General features: G+C 49.7%; 1 protein-coding gene across 1 annotated transcript in view; it reads left to right on the top strand.

The window, feature by feature from the left end:
* The window catches only part of LOC133352077 (excitatory amino acid transporter 3-like), a 45,350-nt gene extending 30,729 nt beyond the window's left edge, over nucleotides 1-14,621 (top strand). Inside the window, exons 10-12 of the mRNA XM_061567820.1 lie at nucleotides 5,390-5,584; nucleotides 7,285-7,419; nucleotides 9,710-14,621. Of these exons, the coding sequence (XP_061423804.1) occupies nucleotides 5,390-5,584; nucleotides 7,285-7,419; nucleotides 9,710-10,088 (709 nt within the window). The 3' untranslated portion in view covers nucleotides 10,089-14,621. The remainder of the gene's footprint in view (nucleotides 1-5,389; nucleotides 5,585-7,284; nucleotides 7,420-9,709) is intronic.
* The last annotated feature ends 6,387 nt before the right edge of the window (nucleotides 14,622-21,008 follow it).

Here is a 21,008-nt window from a genome sequence, read left to right as displayed (position 1 = left end):
GCAAAATAAAAATAGTTTAGTTTTAAAAATGGTGGCCATCTCGACATCCTCCCTCCTGAAGGCAGGAAGGAAACCCCGATCAGCCACAACCAGCGTGACGAGGCCGATGATGCCGATGACATCGCAAAATCCTGCCCATCACTTCCCATCCTAAGGCAAACGTGGGGTAGAGAGGGGATACTTTTTTTATAATTGCGTCACCCGATCAGTCAAGTAACCCAGCCGCTCAAGAATGGTGTAACTGATTACTCAGATCATTACGTATTCCAGCTCTACGTCAGGAACGGGAGGTTGAGATGGGTGGGTAGGGTAGAGGAGTCTGCAGAACAATCCAGAAAAGTAAACAGGATGTGGATTCCATTGGAACCTCATTTGCCAGTAAAAAATATGATAATTGTTTTTTTACCCTTTTATCTGGCAACACAACTGACACCTTTTTTACAAGGAGTCATGTTTGCATAAACCACAATACCTGCAGTCATAATGCAAACAAAAAACATAACTCTGATAATGTGCACTGTCCTTGAAGTTGATTGGTCAACTACTGGCAAATGAGGTTCCAATGGTGTAAATGCTTACCCCGAGCTCTCATACTCTGATGGTGCATTGTCTTTGAGTTGTGCGCCTTTTGGCGTCATCTGGTCCAAAACATTGTGAGACTAGGCTCTAAGGAAAGCAGTCTCGGGTGTGGACCAATCAACTTCAAGGACAGTGCACATTATCAGTTATGTTTTTTTGTTTGCATTATGACTGCAGGTATTGTGGTCTATGCACACATGACTCCTTGTAAAAAAGGTGTCAGTTTTGTTGCCAGATAGAAGGGTAAAAAAACAATTATCAGGATGTGGATTGATCACACAGAGGTGGACGCTTGATGAAGGATGTTCTGGAAGGACGGATTTTGGGAAAGAGGAGGGGAAATACAAACTCTGCTTGATGGCGTGGAGTGAGTGGGATAGGTGGAGGATTTCGAGTGAAATATCAAAGCAAGATCAGGAGGAATCTTTGAGACAAACAAACATCTGTATTTAGGCAGAGGAGCTAAAGAGAGAGGGTGACTACATTGTCGCATCCATTAATATTGGCCGGGAAGAGCCGAATGAGACAGGACATCTCATTAAAAGATGTCTAACCTTAAATCACAGGGTCAGGGCCGCTCAAATTTGATCTAGCTTTAAAATATATATTTTTTTACCAAGGCGTTGGCTAAACGTATGATATATTTCCGCTCTTCTTTTAACATTTTCTATTCAGCGTTATCTGAATAAGCTCACTATATTTCTTCCCCGCGGTGTGATCATTTGCCGTGTCAGCACGTGAAGAATTAAATGAAACTGTGGCCACTCGCTTGAATCCGCACTATATTCACGTATTATGGTTATTTATGTGGGCGGCTGTTGAAATGCAGACGAGAGCGAGAGAGAGAGCAAGAGAGGGCGAGAGAGAGAGGGCGAGAGAGAGAGGGCGAGAGAGAGAGGGCCAGCAAAAGGGGAAAGAGTGTCGGGAGAAGGTGAGAGAGGAGAGAGACGGCGAGAGGATGAGCGAGAGAGACGGAGATTATTTTTAACGCGGCTGTTTTAGGGTACTTGTCGCTAAGCTTGGTAAATATCAAATTGTAAATGTTGTGGGTTTACTCTCCAACACACGGGTGTGCTGAAGCAGTAACTAATTGGCACGTTTAGTTTACAGACAAACGTTACTAATTGGCTGCGTCGAGCGGTGGCGGGTTTAAGGACGCATTTATATTTGCACGATGTAACCCAAAAAAAACTCTTTATTATGAATAAATATCAATGTTCGCGTTTCTGTCTGTTACAAGAGCTCGTCCCAGCCTAGTCACCAATGACTGCACACACTAAACACGTTGATGTAAATGTAGCTTTTTTTGTATCGTTTGGAATATTTATTGCCTGTGAAATATAAACTTTCATGTCTCGTCATTGCGATCAACATCTCTGTCGGCGAATTTAGGATCGAATGTGCCACGAAGAAGGGCCATTGCCCAAAACGTCGCCTATTATATGCGATCTTTGGTTTATTTTAAGGTAGCACTCTGCGTTATTGACGCACGCGTTGGGCAGTGCGACTAATGAGAGGCGACTGATTGGGAGCAATTTGGGCAAGTGGATCTGCGATATTGGCCCCACGCACCCCACCCGCAGAGAGTATGGACATCATCTCGCGCCGCCACTCACCAACAGCCACGTGCGGTGAGCGGTGAGAGCGGCAGGGCACGAGCCAACGGTGTGAGCCCTGAGCGTGTTAACGGGGGCCGCTGTTTGTTCACCCCGCAGACTAACCCGTCCCTCGTGTTCGTCGCGGCACGACGCGGAATCTACACGTCGTGTTTTTTCCTTTGCTCCTCTTTTAAGGCGTACGTGCCGCTGTCGAAGCAAACGTGTGTTGAGCTCTTTGTTTGTGTCTTCCGTCAGCTGTGCTCGTGCACTGCTGCCGGCGAAGCAGGCAGCGACGGCATCATCACCAGATAGACCGCACCGTGATCATTGGATAATGACTCAGATTTTTTATGTTTTTATTTTAAACCAAGATCATAGTGATATAGGCATTCTGATTAGATAGTCTACCGAGGCACAGAGAAATAACATACAAAGATCCCCCGTATAGCCTTAACAGACTGTTGGGGCAAGTGCTGTTAGTGAGCACCTATGAAGGCCGGAATGGTACACGAGGGAGTGGGTGGCCAGCACCACGCCCGGCCGCCTTTGTCTCCCTAGTGGCGATGTTTACACATCGCCACTAGGGAGGATGTTTACACATCGCACGGTTCTCATTTAACGCTGAGTCGACCCAGGGAAGGTTCAGGACCGGTTCAGATAATCGTCACTGGTGTTGGCCGTGAGTGAGAATCGAACACGCCGAGTTTGTAACGCAGCGTAGCGCTGACCGCTGCATTGTCGCTCCCCACTACGCACGCGTGCACAAACACCTCTGACCAAATCCAGGAGCGTCTTCTTCCAGGATAAATTACAAAAATAGGAGATGGGAGGGAGCGTGAGCCAGAGCGGCGTGGGGGGGACATGGAACGTGCGAGAAAGCGAATGAGCAGACGAGAGAAGGAAGAGATCGCTACCCTTGACTTAAGTGACCTCGAAACACGCGGCTGTGCGCACGCACGCACGTGCGCACAGCCGCGTGTTTTATGCGGGCGTCGCGCAGATTTAGATTTATTTTATCATTGCTTTCGCTGGGCTCAGCGTTAGCGCGCCCCCCCGAGATGATGCCTTGCCGGGATACTCGGCCACAGGCGAAAGGGGGCGGTGGTTGGTGGTGGCGGCGGTGGTGGTGGTGGCGACGAGGGGATGGGAAGGCAGCGGAGCGAGTGTGTTGAGAAGGTGGGGGGGGGAGCTCAGCGCACCATGGCCGTGCACCTCCGCCATAAGTAACGTCTCGATTAATACGCTCTCGTCTGCGACCCTTTCATCTCTCGACTTCTTCTCGTCGCAAGATGATAACGGGGCGGCGTGGCTACGCGTTTTTTGTTATTTTGGCGATAACGTTTGCTGATGGTAATAACGCTCGCGGGCGGATGGGTGTTTTTTTTGTTTTAAATTTGCGTGCGCGTAAATAAATCACCGCGATTATTGTGGTAAGGGTGATGTAACCTCGTTAAGTGAACAAATGGGCGATAGTAAAAATAACGCTTCATTTCATTACCGAGTAATTAATAGCGCAGTAGAGAAATGTACGATAAAAAACTATTTACGAAGTCATTTATTTGAAAATACCTTACCGGTAGTAATAATATTTGAAAACGATTTAATTCGGCTGGCAAATTACGTCAATATTAATCAATATTTTTTAGTTTCTTGTTCGCGACTTTGTTATAAAAATGTCGACGTAACATTCTCATATCAGGGGTAAAACTGTAAATAAACTGACATGCTAAAGTAATTAGTTGTTAAATCAATTTCAATTAAATATAAGCATATAGTCAAATTCATCGTGTCTCCGTGAGCAACGATTCAGTTTTGGTTATAATAACTCAATAGGTGTGCGTGCGTGTGTACTTGAGTTCGATTCCCGCTTACTGCCAACATCCATGACGATTATCTCAACCGGTCCTGAGTCTCCCCTAGGTCGACTCAGCCTCAAATGAGTACCTGGTGCAGTGCGTAAAAAACATCGCCACTGGGGAGACAAAGGCGGCCGAGCATGGTGCTGGCCACCCACCCCCTCGTGTACCGTGCCGGCCTTCATCGGTGCTGCTAACAGCACTTGACCCAACAGTCTCTGAAGGCTACACGGGGGGATCTTTGTCTTCGTCTTTGCAGTGTGTGTACACATGTCTGTATATGCATGTACGTGTGTATGTGAAACCATACATGTGCATATGTATATACTTGCCTATATTTGATTGCATATACTGCATGATATAGAGGGGAATAGTAGTGTAGCGCACTGCGTCACAAACCCGGCGACCCGAGTTCGATTCCCGCTCACGGCCACACGCCTACACATGTTAAACTAACACCAGTGATGATTGTCTGGACCGGTCCCGGGCCTCCCCTCGGTCGTCTCAGCCTTGAATGAGTTTGAATTAATTATCAGCACTGGGGAGACAAAGGCGACCGGGCGGGGTGATGGTCACCCACCCCCTCGTGTGCTGTGCCGCCCTTAATAGGTGCTCTCTAACAGCACTTGCCCCAACAGTCTGTTACAGGCTCTACGGGGATATATATGTGATTGCATATATATATTTTTGCTGTTGTGTGGATGTATGTGCGTGCGCTCGTGTATATGCAAGTGCGTAACTCATTTTCTCATATCTGGTTATGTTTTATTATCGTGTAAATTTTTAATACGCGAACATATTTGACATCGTACATTATTTCTTCACGCCCCAAGTCTTGTTTCTTTAGCAAAAGAGACTGTTGTTCCTATGTGCGTGTGTGATCCTTACAAGGTCCCCCGTATAGCCTATAACGCAGAACGCCCCCCCCCCCCACCGCCGCTATGATGCAAAACAACCCCCCCCCCCCTGTTATAACGCAGAACGCGCTGCTCGTTATAACGCGGAACGTGCCCCGTTATAACACATAACGCGCCCCCCGTTATAACGCGGTTTCTGAGCGGCCGATGCCGAACTACTTTCTTGAGCCGCGCGGCTGTGCGGTGCAGCGATATGGTAACGTGGAATGATGCAGTGACGCGGCGGTGTACCCTCAATCATTCATCCCGCCATCTCACTGCGCGGTGTGCATAGTAGTAAGTGCATCGCATCTCGCCAAACGTTCTCGTTATTACACTGTCACTGGGGGAAATCGTTTTCGCTCGACGCGTTCTTCGCTTCTTCGTTCGCCGAACTGACGGCTCGCGCGCGGAAATCCCGGCCGGCTCTCCTCCCCCTCCCCCGCACCGACCCCCACAGCTCGGCGACTCTGCCCGTCACCTTCAAGTGCCTGGAGGAGAACAACGGGGTGGACAAGAGGGTGACTCGCTTCGTGCTGCCCGTCGGGGCCACCATCAACATGGACGGCACGGCGCTGTACGAGGCCGTGGCGGCCATCTTCATCGCGCAGCTGAACGACATGGAGCTCAACTTCGGGCAGATCGTCACCATCAGGCACGGCCCTCGCACGGCAACAACAACAACAACGACGACGACAACGACAACAACAACTACAGCGACATTAACGACGACGACAACCGCCGTTCCCCGCTATTAGAATCAGAATATTTATACTGGAGGAAATCCGATGAGCTATGAGGGTCTGTTTTCACGGGATGGGTCAGAAAGTTAGAACAACAATACAAAAACACAATAGGAGTGCAAAGTATAGGAAAGCTAGGCAAATCACTTGAAAAAAAACTATTTTATTATACCAGGAAAAACCCACTGAGCTATTAGCTTCTTTTCCAGAAGGAACCTGGCCACGAATGATAACTCAAATGATAACTGAAATGATAACTCAAATGATAACTCAAATGATAACGGGCGGTGACATCACCGTGGCGCTTGTTGTCAGGCCAGGTGCACTCTTGAGGCCACGTGAAGTGTCTCGCTGGCAGGTCATGGGACAGACCCAGGTGCCATGGGGTTCACCGAGTGAGAGGACCACGTGCACTCCCTGCTGCGCCAGCTTGCGACCTTATTAGCGGCTCTCACACACACACACACAAAGATCCCCCGTATATAGCCTGCACAGACTGTTGGGGCAAGTGCTGTTAGCGAGCACCTATAAAGGCTGGCACGGCACGCGAGGGGGTGGGGGGCCAGCACCACGCACGGCCACATTTGTCTCTCTTAATGGCGATGTTTACACACTGCACCGGGTACTCATTTGAGGCTGAGTCAACCTAGGGGAGGCCCAGGACCGGTTCAGATAATCGTCACTGGTGTTGGCCGTGAGCGGGAATCGAACTTGGGTTGCCGGGTTCGTAGCGCAGCGTGCTAACCGCGACACTGCCGCTTCCCACACAGGCACACAGACACACACAGACACACACACAGACACACACACACAGGCGCACACAGACACACACAGACACACACACACAGACACACACACACAGACACACACAAACACAGACACACACACAGACACACACACACAGACACACACAGACACACACACAGACACACACACAGACACACACGCAGACACACACACAGACACACACGCATGCTGTTAGTGGCCGTTTAAATCATGATACGGCGGGAGCGAGCACGTTACACGAGAAGCGAGTGTTGACAGGAGCTCTAGAGATCAAAGCAGGGAGACTACATAATCATCACTAATAAATAATAATGATTGTGCAATCATAAACACGCAGAAATATGTTAATGGAAATGTAGTGAGAAATCCACAATAACGTTTTGCATGAGAGGAACTCACTTTTGGCATTTTAAATAGGAATGTGATGTTGGTGATGTCATTGATGCCGGTGATGTCGGTGATATTGGCGATGTTGGTGATATCAGAGTGATGTCGGTGATCATAATATCAGTGATATCAGAGTGATGTCAGTGATATCAGAGGGATGTTGATGATGTTGGTGATATCAGAGTGATGTTGGTGATGTTCATAATATCAGTGATATCAGAGTGATGTCAGTGATATCAGAGGGATGTTGGTGATGTTGGTGATATCAGAGTGATGTTGGTGATGTTCATAATATCAGTGATATCAGAGTGATGTCAGTGATATCAGAGGGATGTTGATGATGTTGGTGATATCCGAGTGATGTCGGTGATGATGTCGGTGGCGATGTCGTCGGTGATGTCGGTGATGATGACGATGTTGTCGTCGGCGTGCCCCTTAGCGTGACGGCCACCGCTGCGAGTATCGGTGCGGCCGGAGTGCCCCAGGCCGGCCTCGTCACCATGGTGATGGTGCTCACGGCCGTGGGGCTCCCTTCTGAGGACGTGACCCTCATCATCGCCGTCGACTGGCTCCTGTGAGTGCCGCCCCCCCCCAAACACACCCCACTGCCGTTATCTCTCCTCGTGGTCCTCTCGCTCTCTCGCTCCATGTGTGCGTGCGTCGGCCGTGTGTTGATTTACTGATCCCCCCCCCCTCGCCCCCCCCATCTCACACCTCGACAATTCACATTCAGATGTCACGTAACAATTGTGTTTGTAGCATCAGTTTCGTCCTGTCGTGGTGGCGAGATGTTAACTGTCTTGCCTGGTGTACAGGAGGTCGTCGGTTTGATTCCAACCCTGACGCCTGCTGTATATTTGGAGTTTGCGTGTCTCTCTCCCCGTAGTCGCGTGGATTTTTCTCCGGGTCCTCCGATTTTTACCTCCACATTTATAATCTGCATGCGTTTAGAGTATTTGGCTGCTACAAATTTCCACGCGATAAGCCACTTCGTTGAGCTATCATTTGTGGCCAGGTCTCTTATGAAAATGAGCGATATAGCTCAATGGGACTTAACTGTCTTCTTGGTTCTTTCGGTAAGTCACGTAGAAGGGAAATAATAAAGTAATAAAAATAAAACATAATAAAATAATTCTCACGACGTTTCGGCCACAACGCAAGCAGCCGTCCGATGAATCCCTGCAGTCACGAAAGCTTTAAATCGGGCCTTACCTGGTAAAATAAAAAAAATAGTTTAGTTTCTCTGTTTAGTTTGGATCATCTGTCCGGTTTGTACTGCCCGTCAAGTTTTCTACCAGCTGACTCGTTTGTCCTGTCTTTCTTTGCGTTATAAGTCTCAACGTTTACCGTCTCTTCTTGGTTCTTTTGGTAAAGTCACGTAGAATGGAAATAATAAAATTAAACATAATAAAATAATTTATTATGTTTTTCCATTCTACGTGACTTTACCGAAAGAACCAAGAAGATGAATCCCTGCAGTCACGAAAGCTTTAAATCGAAAGTTTACCATCTCGTTTGGATTATCCGTCCTGTTTGTTCCACATCGTTTGATTTCGGTTGTTTGTCCCGGCTCATTTATTCCAATCGACACATGGTTACATCCGCATGTGTGTTAGTAGATCACCAGTTATTATGCTCGCGAAGTAATTCAAGCATTGCGAACGTAGGAATTGATTTAAGTGGATGAATTAGTTATTCATCACATGCCTCCTATATGTATCTACATGTATGGCTCTCTCATTAATCCAATGTGAGAAAACCCGTAAAGGTCACGGGGTTAATCGACCACAGTTCACAACCGAGTCGTGCCGACACCAACGCGGCGTGGCACATGAGGTGGCGTCTGGTTTTAACTTGATACCGATGCAAGCTCGATCCATGTGATTAACCCCCGCTCCTAACCCTGCGTGGCCCAATGAGTCAGATGCCCTGTAAGGCGCCACGGTGGTGAGATGCTAACTGCCTCGTCTGGTATGCTGGAGGTCAAGCGTCTGATCCCGACTCTGATGCCTGCTGTATATTTGGAGTTTGCGTGCGTGGAATTTTTCTCCAGATCCTCCGGTTTTTCCCTCCACATTTAGAAACAATGCATTTCGAGTATTCGGCTGCTAGAAATTTCCACGTGGTAAGCCACTTTGTTGCGCCATCGTCTGTGATCGCCAAGTCTCTTCTGAAAAAGAGCTACATAGCTCAGTGGGCCTTACCTGGTTCGAATAAAAATAGCAAAATAAAAAAAATAGTTTCATGTTGTGGTTTTGGCTTGGCTCAGGAAATAGCCAGTGGAAAGCATTTTTTTTTACTTTAACCGCGCCTCCAATTAGCACGGTTGGTTATGTATGGTACGGAAAAGTTCAACACAGATACGTACGTAACCCTCCACGTCGTGGTCAAATACGCCGATTGATTTAGCTTATCGGCAAAACCAGAGAAGGAAGAATGTTGAAAGCAAGTAACATCTTTGAGATCACACCCTGCATGACCAAGACTGAGGATTACAGATAATATAACCATTGATATTATACCTTCGCAATTTAAACCAAAGTAAACCAGTTATGAATCATAACATTGGTAGTCAAAGCCTAGGTGTAAAACTAGACGGTGGAAAATCATCTGTATCAGAAGAGCCCCACGCTGCCTTGGCTCGATTTTGCCAGTGGAAAATCGGAGTGATGTCGCGTGTTCAGTCGTTTAAATTCGTGTCGCAACTCTTGCTGGTGACAATCGCCAGCCAGTCACGGCCTTAAGTTTGTCCTCTCCCATTCCTCCCATCCCTCCCATCCCACCCATCCCTGTCCTCCCATCCCTACCCTCCCATCCCTACCCTCCTGTCCCTACCCTCCCATCCACCCGTCCGCCGCGTGCAGCGATCGTTTCCGCACGGCGGTGAACGTGCTGGGCGACGCGATCGGCGCGGGCGTGGTGGCGCACGCGGCGCGGCGCGAGCTCAGCGTGCTCGACCCGCCCTCGCCCTCCGTCTTCCCGCCGCCGTCGCCGCTCTCGCCCGGCGGCAGCAACAGCAACAACAACAGCAACGACGAGGACGGCGGTGGCGGCGGCGGCGGCGGCGGTGGCGGCGGCGGCGGTGGCGGCACTGCCGCCGCTCTGCTGCTCAAGCAGGCGGGTGGAGGTCCGGTTGCCGTGAGCGGCCAGAACTTCACAAACATGCGCGAGTACAGCAACGGGGGCTTCGTGAGCGACCCGCACGACAGGGCCACGCTGCCCGAGCAGATGTCGCGCTTGTAGCGGACGGCGCCCCCTGACCCTTCGTTCTGAGATTTTCAAACCCACGAGTCAAGAGTTTCGGAAATGCTCGTTTGGAGCGCCTGCGCGCGCACGCACGCGCGCACGCACGCGCGTCTCCCTGCCCGGGCGAGCGTTGGGGCGGCTGTCTTTGGCCGTCCCTTTATCGGCTGCCCCAAGTCGCGACTGGCAGGGAGAATTAAAACAAAGCCGACAGCAGCCGCAGCAAACAACAACAATAACAACAATCCGGAAGGCCTTGTGTCAAGTCAACAGTTCGGAGGGGGTGTCCCCCTCTTCAAACCCCGGTGTTGGGCGTGCCTGAGCCAACAGTGGGAATTCCACATTCCCCACGATAGGGATCGATCTCTCTTGATAGCATGACGGCTGTTGACTTGCCACAAAGTGTTTTTCTCAACTCTGTGACCCTGGAGAAATGATAGGATGAGTTGAATTCTCACAATAAAAATTTGGTGATCGCAATACAAATTTAAATTAAATAAAAAACCTTTTGTTTCAGGTTTTTTTGCCAATTCCCAAAAATGGGCCTTTGTTTGGCTAGTGGGAGGAAACCAGAGGACCCCGTTGTAATGAAGGGGGGGAGGGGGGAAACACTGAAAACTCCTTACAGCTGGATTAAATAATCCATCGCTGTGCTCGCATCTCCTGGCCAACGCACGGCCCAAGCCCGTAACACCTGCTATTCCCAAGCGGCCTCCTGTGCAGCACTAACCCAGGTCTGACGAGATCCATAACGCGGGAGTGCACAGTGAACGGCAAGCCTCCGATTGTCAGTCAAAAGCGCCCGTCACTGCATTATTACCTGCGCATTTTTAACGAAAAAATAATCAACAAAACGTGACTTGAAATGCAAAAGGGAAGTTGCATCCTCCCCTTGTTGGAAGACCACTTGGTAGTGGTCGTGCGTATTGCTAAAATACAGTGTCATCAGTGCCAAAATCAGTGCCAAAATGAAACTTTTTTTATTCCTTCAATTCGCTTAATAAGATATGGCCATTTGTCAATTCAACTGCTGGATAAAAAAAATATATTCTTGTGCAGTGTTGGTCAATGGTGGTGGGGGGTGGGTGGCGACTTGTTTTGACCGTACTTCACCACGCCGGCCAGTGCAGGCTGCTGAAGGGGGCGGAGTGGGATCCCCAGGGGCAGTTCGGACCTCGCTGTACCGCCGCTGTTCGCCGCGGTCACCAATGGGAACGCGAGTCACTGGCTTTGGAGCTCAGCTACCATCATCTCGGCAAACCGCTTCGCCACCCGCCCCGCCACCTCTTCCTCCCCACCGTCAAATCACCGCTGCTGGATGATGGCCCTCGCCACGCCTGTGCGGGTCATAGGGGTTGTTTGACCATACCTCCCCACGCTGGTCAGTGGGGGTTGGGCAAAGCAACGGACGCCTGTTGGCCGGCAGAGGCTGACTGGCTCATGACAACTCGAGGTTCACCGCGGGTTGTTTCCTAACGACTCCTTAACCCGCTCGGGGTGTTTCGCTCCATTGCTACTTGAGTTGTCTTTGTGTTTAGCCTCCATTCTTCGTGGCCGGAAACAAAAAGAAAAAATGTGCACGGGAGATGAGATGAAGCCCGATGCGCAAGGCAGCGTGTCGTGAACCGTGCGATGCCCTTGGCGGCGGTCTTGTGCTACTGGCGCATGTGCGATCGCGTCTCCCATCCTCGCGCAATCCACCAACCCCGCTGGGGTTAGCGATGCTCTCGTTAATCGGAGCCCCGACGCCAGCGCCGCTGATGTCTCGACGCTCCCTTGCTTAAAATAAAAGTTAAAAAAAGTTATCAGTGGACCCGGGTTGCTGGAGCCCAGCCCACATTATCAATGACAACGTGAAAAATATATACATAATTACTGTAAAGTGTTGTTTTTGTACGTAGCGTATGTTAGTCGGGCTTTGTTCGTGGCTACGCGCATAGTGCGTGGTACAATGGCTCATTCATTTGCATGTCTATAGAAACTAAAACCTATTTTTATTTTACCATGTAAGGCCCACTGAGCTATACGGCTAAAACATTTTAGAAAAAACCTGGCCACAAATGATAGCTAAACGAAATGGCTTATCATGTGGAAATATATAGCAAGCAGTAAAAATACTCGTTAAACGCATGTTGACTCTAAATGCAGAGGGAAACACCGGAGGACCCGGAGAAAAATCCACGGGGGAATCGAAAAATCCACGGGGGAATCGAAAAATCCACGGGGGAATCAAAAAATCCACGGGGGAATCGAAAAATCCACGGGGGAATCGAAAAATCTACGGGGGAATCGAAACCCGCGACCTCCTGTATACCAGGCGAGGCAGTTAACATCTCGCCACCGTGGCACCCCAGAGTGGGAGCGTAAAAAAGTTGGACCAAGGATACCGGGGGCGAAAGTTTTGTGATGTTACCCAAGGGCCCATTGCCCGTTTGGGACGTGGAGTTTACTTTATTTGCAGGGGGGTTTGGTCAGGAACGTTTTATTTCCCTATGCAATCGTCGGGGAGAACAGCGAGCTGTGTCGTCGCAGCGAGCGCCGGTGTCAACAGTCTAGAGCAGGGCTGGGGAACGTCCGGCCCGCGGGCCGTATGAGACCCGCGAAATAAGTTGGTGTGGCCCTGCCAAGGCAACCACAGGCGGGACTCGAAATTCAATACATCTAGGAGCAAACCTGAAAAAGCAGTTGCGAGTAGCAGCAACATCATCAATACCAGCTAACATCACACGCCTCGCCAAAGAGAAGCAGTTCCAGCCATCGCATTAGGGGCGAGTTAATTAAATGTTTGACCAAATATAGCGGGCTAATTTTCAAGTGGATAATTTTGTATGGCCCGCGAATGATGTTCTAAATATCCCAATGACCCTTGGCAGAAAATAGGCTCCCCACCCCTGGTCTAAAGGGCCCCGCTGCCCAAACCAAGCGTGGGGCGGCGCGCTCACCTCCGGGCGTGACCCCGAGCCGGCGTTGGAAATTCCATATTCCCATGGCGGGGCCAGTTTTTGGTCGGACGACCACCGTAGATTTGAAAAAGCGGTTGCCCATTGTTCATCGACGTTGGACGGGCGTTGATTGGCCGAGACGCCATCCGCACCCTGACGGCGAGCGTGGCGCTCGGACAATGGCGCAGCGCGACTGGCGAGGTTCTGAGTATTCTCGCTTCGCTGCCCGGAGTAAGCCGACAGCTGTGCATGTGCGGTGTAGGAGGCTTCTGATGTACGTTCGATGTGAAAGATTCACTATGAGTGTAATTAAATCGGTTTCACTGAAAACTAAAAAAAACAAGCAAGCCTTGGGCTGTTTTGCGTGCATGTTAGCGATGGTTTCCGATTGGAACAAAAAAAAACAACGGTGAACGATTTGGCTTAGTGGGCCGGAAGCCGTTTGGAGTTTATAACGGGCATGCGACGATCCATCGATCGGTATCGACGATCGCGTGCGCGAGACGCTCGTCGAATCGTGCACGGACGAATCGATTAGTTTCGATTTGCATTTTTTAAAAAAAGGTAAAGGCGCAGCCCTGCAACTGCTCGCTCGCATGACTGCTGGCGGAAGGGCCCAAGGAAGGACCCTGCAGGGCGGTGGTTCCCCTGTGGGCCGCAAGGCCCGTGGAATAGTGGTCTGTGGAACCGGTGCAGAGGAGATTTCTTTTACTGCAGGTCGGTCCGGGATTCGTTGTTGTTTTTTGTTGTTGTTCGTTTGAGGGTCGACAGAGTTGGGAACCACTCCGGTGCACGCTCCTAGAGCCTATGCTGTCCTGCTCTTCCACGACGATCGGATGTGTCTCGGAAGGGGCGGTCGAAACCCACACTTTACCCCCCCCCCCCCAGCACGCGTCCTTGCCGATGGGCTCGCTGCCGTTCAACCCGACGACCCCGCTGGGTCGACAGAGCCGGTGGGGGGGGGGGGGGATTTAAACAACTCGCCCCCCCCCCGTTGTCATTGCAACTTCCGTGCCGGGTAGATGATGGGATCGAACCGGCAACCCCTTAATTTGCAAGTCCGGTCGCGCGGCTGACCGGTAAAGCCCTCTCCCCAAATCCGACGAGTGTTTTGTACGTGGAATTGTTTGCGGAAACGCGCAAGCCACTAAGGGGGGAGGGGGGGGGTGTGGCCGGGTCTCGTACGTACCACGGTCGTTCAAACTACGATCACCCCCCCCCCCTAAACCGATAGCGATGTGGAGGATCGTTGGAGGGGGAGTCGCTCGTTGCGTGTGCCGAGCTCGCGGCGCCGTTCGGCTCGTCGCGCCCCCTTGACGTGAGCTGGGGCACGCTGACCTCCCCCCGCTGACCTCCCCCCTGACCTCCCCCTGACCTCCCCCTGACCCCCCCGTTGACCTCCCCCCTGACCTCCCCCTGACCCCCTGCTGACCTCCCCCTGACCCCCTGCTGACCTCCCTTCTGACCTCCCCCTGTCCTCCCGCTGACCTCCTGCTGACCTCCCGCTGACCTCCCCCGCTGACCTCCCCACTGACCTCCCCCTGACCTCCCCCTGACCTCGACCTGACCTCCCCCTGACCTCCCCGCTGACCTCTCCACTGACCTCCCCCTGACCTCCCCCCTGACCTCCCCCTGACCTCCCCCTGACCCCCCCACTGACCTCCCCCACTGACCTCCCCCTGACCTCCCCCACTGACTTCCCCCTGACCCCCCCTGACCTCCCCGCTGACCTCTCCGCTGACCTCCCCCGTGTGCACGCGGTGCGATCCCCATCATGGCCCGCCAGCTATTCCCGCGACGAATCAACACGAGTGCTCGTTGTTTCTTCAACTTCTGCGATGGAGCGGACATCAGAGGCCGCGCGCGCCCCACGTGATCGTCCGTCGGAATGGAACGTTGTGCGCCTGTGGCTTGAACATCGTGACCCACGCCCCAAGTTGTGCCGCAAATTGGCCGCAGGTGATTATTTCGAGTGAATAATTAGAATCCACGGCCCTTGTGTAACCGTCAGTACCCATGTGGTCAATGCCTTGTTTTCAGAACTTTATTATGACCGCCGTTGATAATCTTATTCAGGGCGTGATAAGAAATCCCTTGGCCTGACACTTAGAGTATTGAGCGGCCCTGATGAGTTCTGTGTTACGTGGCCTCCTTGACGTGCGATGCAAATGGAGCATCGTCATCGTAATCATCATCAACACCAGTATCATCATCGTTATCATCATCGATGCATGTAAGGCTCTTTGTCCCCAATGAGAAGAACGCTGTCTCACTCACTCCTCAAGACCGCTCTCTCAGCTCACGCCGCTCCACTGACACTCGAAAATCACCTTTCTTCACGAGTAATTTTATTTTTGTTGGGCTGTGGAACCATGGGAGAACCGGGGTGTCAAACACACGGACCGTGGGCCGGACCCGGCCACGTGTTTAAATTTGTTTCGACATTTTATATTGATATATAAAAAAAAATCTTTATTCACTGCTTCGACAGAAATTCAACCTGAATTTAAACCGGACGTTGAAACGGGGCGATGGGGGAATTTGGCACGACCTGCCGCAAAAACTAAAAAAAAAATTGGAAATTGAATCGGTCAATGAATACCATATCATTATTATTTTCGTTTTCATAGGCCCAACTGTGTGACCCGCGGGAGGTGCAATTCCGGCCCCACTGTCCGATTGAGTTTGACCCCCCTGATGTAGAAGGGGCATTGGGAGCCAGATGACGTTTTCTCAAATTCACTTCATATCTTAACGAACGAGCAAAGATGATTTCCAACAGCGTCTGTAAGAGATAACGTACTGGACAAATGAACTATTGTAGAAGTGCTGATTTCATTTGCGGTGTATTTGTGGGCCCTTAACGCACGCGCAAAAACGTTTGTATTTCATTTTCAAGGCCGGTTCTTTAACAAGCAAGTAGTACGGTTATTTTTTATTATTATCGTGATATGAATCGCCCTGTTAATATAACTGTATAGAAAATAGTATTAAGGGTCTGAACTCGAAGTGTCATATCTGAAATAAAAAAAAAACATAGTGCCAATGTTTATACTATATATATGAAAGAAAAAAACAATTGCAATGATACGCTTCGATGAGCCTTATAGACTGTAAAGGCAATTGTTGTTAGCGAGCACCTATAAAAGGCTGGCTCAGCGCATATGTGATAGGGTGATGTTTGGCCATCGCACACAACACACCTGTCAGCCTTTGTTTTCCCGGTGGTCAGCTGATTCCACCGCTGTAGCATGTGCTCGTCTCAGGCCCGGGTCGATCTAGTTGAGAGGCCTAGCCAGGGTCAGCTGTAAAACAACAACAACAACAGTAACAACAACAACAAAACGGTCGTCTCTGGCCAATGTGTTTGTTGGCCAGGAATGAACCTCAGGTGGTTCGGATTGTAGCACCGCTCCAATCGCTCCCAGTACCTCCAGTGTAGCCCTACGTAGACTATAGGGGGAAGTGCTGTTAGCGAGCACCTATTTGGTAAGGCCGGATGGCACGTGGGACAATGTCGTGGGTCCGGAATCATAGCCAGTCGCCTTTGTAAACATACGAGACTAGGATCCCCCCGTATAGGCCTTTGAGAATACGTGTGTGGCAAGCGCTGTTAGCGAGCACCTATGAAGGCCGGCACGGCAGGTGTGGATGGCCAACACACACGCGCGCGCGCGCACGTGTGTATTATATATGTAGATATAAAAAAAGCTAAATAATATAATCTCATATAATGACTTGTTTATAGATAAGTAAATTGCTATATCTGATACGGTATGTGAGTAACTCATTATGAAGTATGCTATTACGTAAACTGTATTGAAAAGAGGGACATTTAAATAAATAAAATTGCCGATAACACGCGTTATGTATTCCGATGCAGCTTTTCACATTGCCAACGAACTCACGCAGTATGCGCACGTGTTCTCTCTTTGTTGCGTAGCGTTGATCAGAATTGCGGGTTCTGCAAATTCCACCCCGTCGGCGGCTATCACCACGATTCACGGTTCGGTCGACGTCGCGCTGAGCACGACACGAGCGGAGCAGTTGACGGGGGGGAGGGGGGAGAAACGGCGCTCGTGGGAGGATCGATTTGAACGGCACCGGTAACGGGGCAGCTGCGATCAAAGCTGCCCCTTTGTCGCGCTGCGTAAAGTTTTGGTGAGCTCCGTCGCGTTCCACTTCGCTCCCTCGCAGGTCAACGTTGACCCGGCCCACCACCGGTGTCTTCTCGTCGCGACCTTTCGTTCTGGCTCCATTGTGACGTGGAGACGTTCTGTCAAAGTTCGCTTCCTTCGCGTAGTAGCAGCGGTAGGAGGAGCGGTTGAAGCTTCTGCACGCAAACGCACGTGGGCACGTATCGACGGACGTTGTAATAATATACGATGATGAGTAGGTACAGCCGTATGTATGTGTGTGTGTCGCTGTAATGCAGGTGTGCAGGCTATCGTATAAGGTGCTCCAGATGTCTTGTGACCCCCGTGTAATTATCTAAAAACTTCATATATATTTTAAGTAAGGTTTCTTTGAAACAGAAATGAATGTGAAAGGGAGGGTCAAATATTTAAGGTCAATTAATTGGGGGGGGGGGGGGTGTCACGTGACATCTGGACCACGAGGCAGCTTGTGTTGCGCTGCTCTGCGTCTCGTCATACTCGTGGTAGCGTTTCGGCGCGGTGCTTATCTGCGTGTCATGCTGGTCCAGAGGCGAGCGGAAATTCCACATTCCTATGGCGGGCTCCGTCGCGGCACTGATTGTGCCACCCCACGAGTCAGCTGGTGACGTCTCCGCACTGCATGGAGGAGCCTGACGCAGGTGGTGGCTATTTTACTGGGCCCGGATTGGATGACGGTCACTATGGTGATGACGGTCATGATGGTGGTGATGGTCACTATGGTGATGACGATCATGATGGTGATGATGGTCACCATGGTGATGATGGTCACGATGGTGATGATGGTCACCATGGTGATGATGATGATGATCACGATGGCGGCGGTGATGATGATGGTGCAGGGTTTGATGATGATAGGGACACTAGAATTGAACTCGTACTCTTGCCGATCACGAGCCAGCTATTTGACAACATTCACGAGCAACACGCGTGGCGTGTGTGGCGTGCTCAAAGTAAACAAATAAAGCACAGCATCTCCCTCCTCACAATACCAATGGGGCCACGTTCATCTCCGTTGAAGCCTTGAGCCAGTAGTGGAAATTCCACATTTCCATGGCGGAGACCAGTCCGTGCCACTGTACACCCGTCGTAGACTTCCATGAGTGATCCACAATTTTATCAACCCGCAGAGGGATGATGGGCCTGCGCCGAGTCGCAAACCTTCGGATTGTGAAGCGATCACACTCCGGCGTTGAAGTGACTGTAACTAAATTCAAAATGTACGTAAGTGTGCTGTTAGTTTAAAACGTAGGGGATCACATTCATGCCACTTATTTCGGACCCAAGCAGGAGGATTTCTCCACAACTCTGGCTGACCGCCTGACGATGCCGGTTATAATTGCTGGCGAAACGTCGTACTCGAATTGTAAATGTCGTGGGTTTTACTCTCCAACACACCGGTGTGCTGAACTAGTAACGAATTGCCATGCTTTGTTAACGTGACAAACCTTACTAATTGGCTGTGTCGGGTGGTGGCGGGTTTAACGATGCATTTATATTTACGCGATGTAACCCAAAAAAAACTGTTATGGAAGTGTACTGTTATTTGCGTATTACATGCGGCTAATGTTTATATGGGTCTTGTTAGTCCGTTGACGTGCCTGTTGTAGTCGTAACGATCACAGCAATAATCGAAGCTTACGTACGATGGTTGATTTTAAGCTCTTTTTTTTCTCGACGTAGAGATCACCGGGTGGCCCTGACGAAATTCTGTAATTTCGCTCTGCGGTCGCTTTGTAATGTCGTGCGCATTTGGTCAATAAGCATCATCATCATCATCATCATCTCATTGTCATCAGCATCATCGTCATCATCTAATTGTCATCAGCATTATCGTCATCATCATCTCATTGTCATCAGCATCATCGTCATCATCATCCCATTGTCATTAGCATCATCATCATCTCATTGTTATCAGCATCATCGTCATCTCATTGTCATCAGCAGCATCGTTATCAGTGTTCCCCAAGGCTTTGAATTCTGCCCGGAAAGAACTCTCCGTCTCGTTCCTCAAACTACCCCACTCACAAGCGTCCTCTTCATTACAAGCCACAGTGGTGCGACTCAGCCATGCGACCCAAACTGTGGACTGTTCAGTAAACCCACTGTAGTTTGCGTTCCTTCAACGGAGGAGGAGGAATAGCAAAACTACACGAACTATCTCTCTCTCCTGAAACTCTCTTGTCGTGGCCAGCATCAGACCTCGGACATTGGCACCGAGCTTCTGAACCACAGTGCTGCTGCCGTCATCATCGCGCACGAAAATAGAATGTCTTCATTGTTACAGCAACGTTGCTTTGTCCGCAAGCGTTTTGTTGTTTGAGCTGTGGAGATGCGTGGAAGGCGCTGGGAGCCACATCTGGGCAAGTGTGTGGCTTTTCTCCAGATTGTTGTGGCAAAAACATTTCAGGATGCCTGTTGTGTAAAAATAAAACGAATTGGGTAATCTTTTATTTTGGCGTGAACAGAAAAATGTCACGCACTTTCAAACGAACATATCACCAGCTATAGCAGCACTGCTCCTGCCGTTTCAGTCCACGTGCTTTTCGATCGCCCCCCTCCCTCCCCAGCACCACTTAGCAGTGTGCACGGGAGATACGATTGATATTGCATAGATGATGTACATGTGTCTGTTGAACTTTTTTCGCACCGTACGTAGCCAACCGTGCTAGTCGGAGGTGCGTGGGAAGGACAACAAACTAAACACAAAGAGCAGTTTGAAAGAAATTTGTTTTCAATCGAGATCATTTAAAAGCACATAGCTACAATGACTTCCTGATATCGAAAGGAAGAGCGTTCCAAACAGCCGAAGAAACGCATCTGGAAGCGCCGCGCGATGGCCAGACAAAAGCCGCTGTTGCTGGGAGGATGACCAGAGTTTGCGGTCATTTCACGTTTCCTGTGGCATACTGGTGTCTGCTCAAATCACATTTGTAAATATGAACAATGCAGCGAGTCTCATCGTTGAACTGTGGTTCCCAGGTCGCCAATGCAAGAGAGATCATAGGGTGTCAGCTGGGTTAAGGACATGCGATGTATTCGGTATGTATAGATAAAAAAAACATTAGCAACAGACATTAAATGAAATAGTGTATTTAGTGCTGATTATGATGAATATAATATTGCGTGTTATAAACTGCTTGAAAGTGTCGTTTGTAATTATGCTGCATTATGTGTTATGTTGCCCATTTCTGTGCATAATTTCAAATGTCCCCCTCCCCTCCTTTGAGGTCTGGCAAACGTAATGTGAAACACTGAACGTGGCTGCAGCGTGCTGGGTTATAACCGAGTGATGTCCATTCGCATTTATAGAGGTCTATTGGAATGTCACATACACGTTACTCACTTTGATAGAGATCTATTAGCGATGGTCACAGATATGTGTCTATCACTATCACGAATATTTATTTCCTGAAAGTGACTGGCGGTCATTGTGATATCGATTACCATGAGTGGCAATCACTTTCATGGACATGTCTTTGCTGTCATGGAGATTTATATAAAGCCACTCACTTTCAGAATAGATATATTGAAGTGGCTGTCACTCATTTTCACACAGGTCTATGAAGTAGACTAAATAAGCAGACCTGCATTTCTCAAAATAAAAAAAGATGTTTATCGGTTTTTTTTTACACACATACCATCGGCCACATGGCCTTCTGGGAGTTATTTTTTGTTGTCGGTAACATTGCTTTGAAAGAAGAAATCTCTGGCGACGGTTACAACACTCGGTGTGTCATCAGTTGTCAGTTTTGCTAAATCTTAATTTTAGAGCTTTCGTGACTGCAGGAATTAATTTTTGG

This window comes from Lethenteron reissneri, chromosome 39, assembly GCF_015708825.2.
Source record: "Lethenteron reissneri isolate LAM-NWPU_2019-01 chromosome 39, ASM1570882v1, whole genome shotgun sequence".
NCBI lineage: Eukaryota > Metazoa > Chordata > Hyperoartia > Petromyzontiformes > Petromyzontidae > Lethenteron > Lethenteron reissneri.
This window is presented reverse-complemented; position numbering and strand designations above follow the sequence as displayed.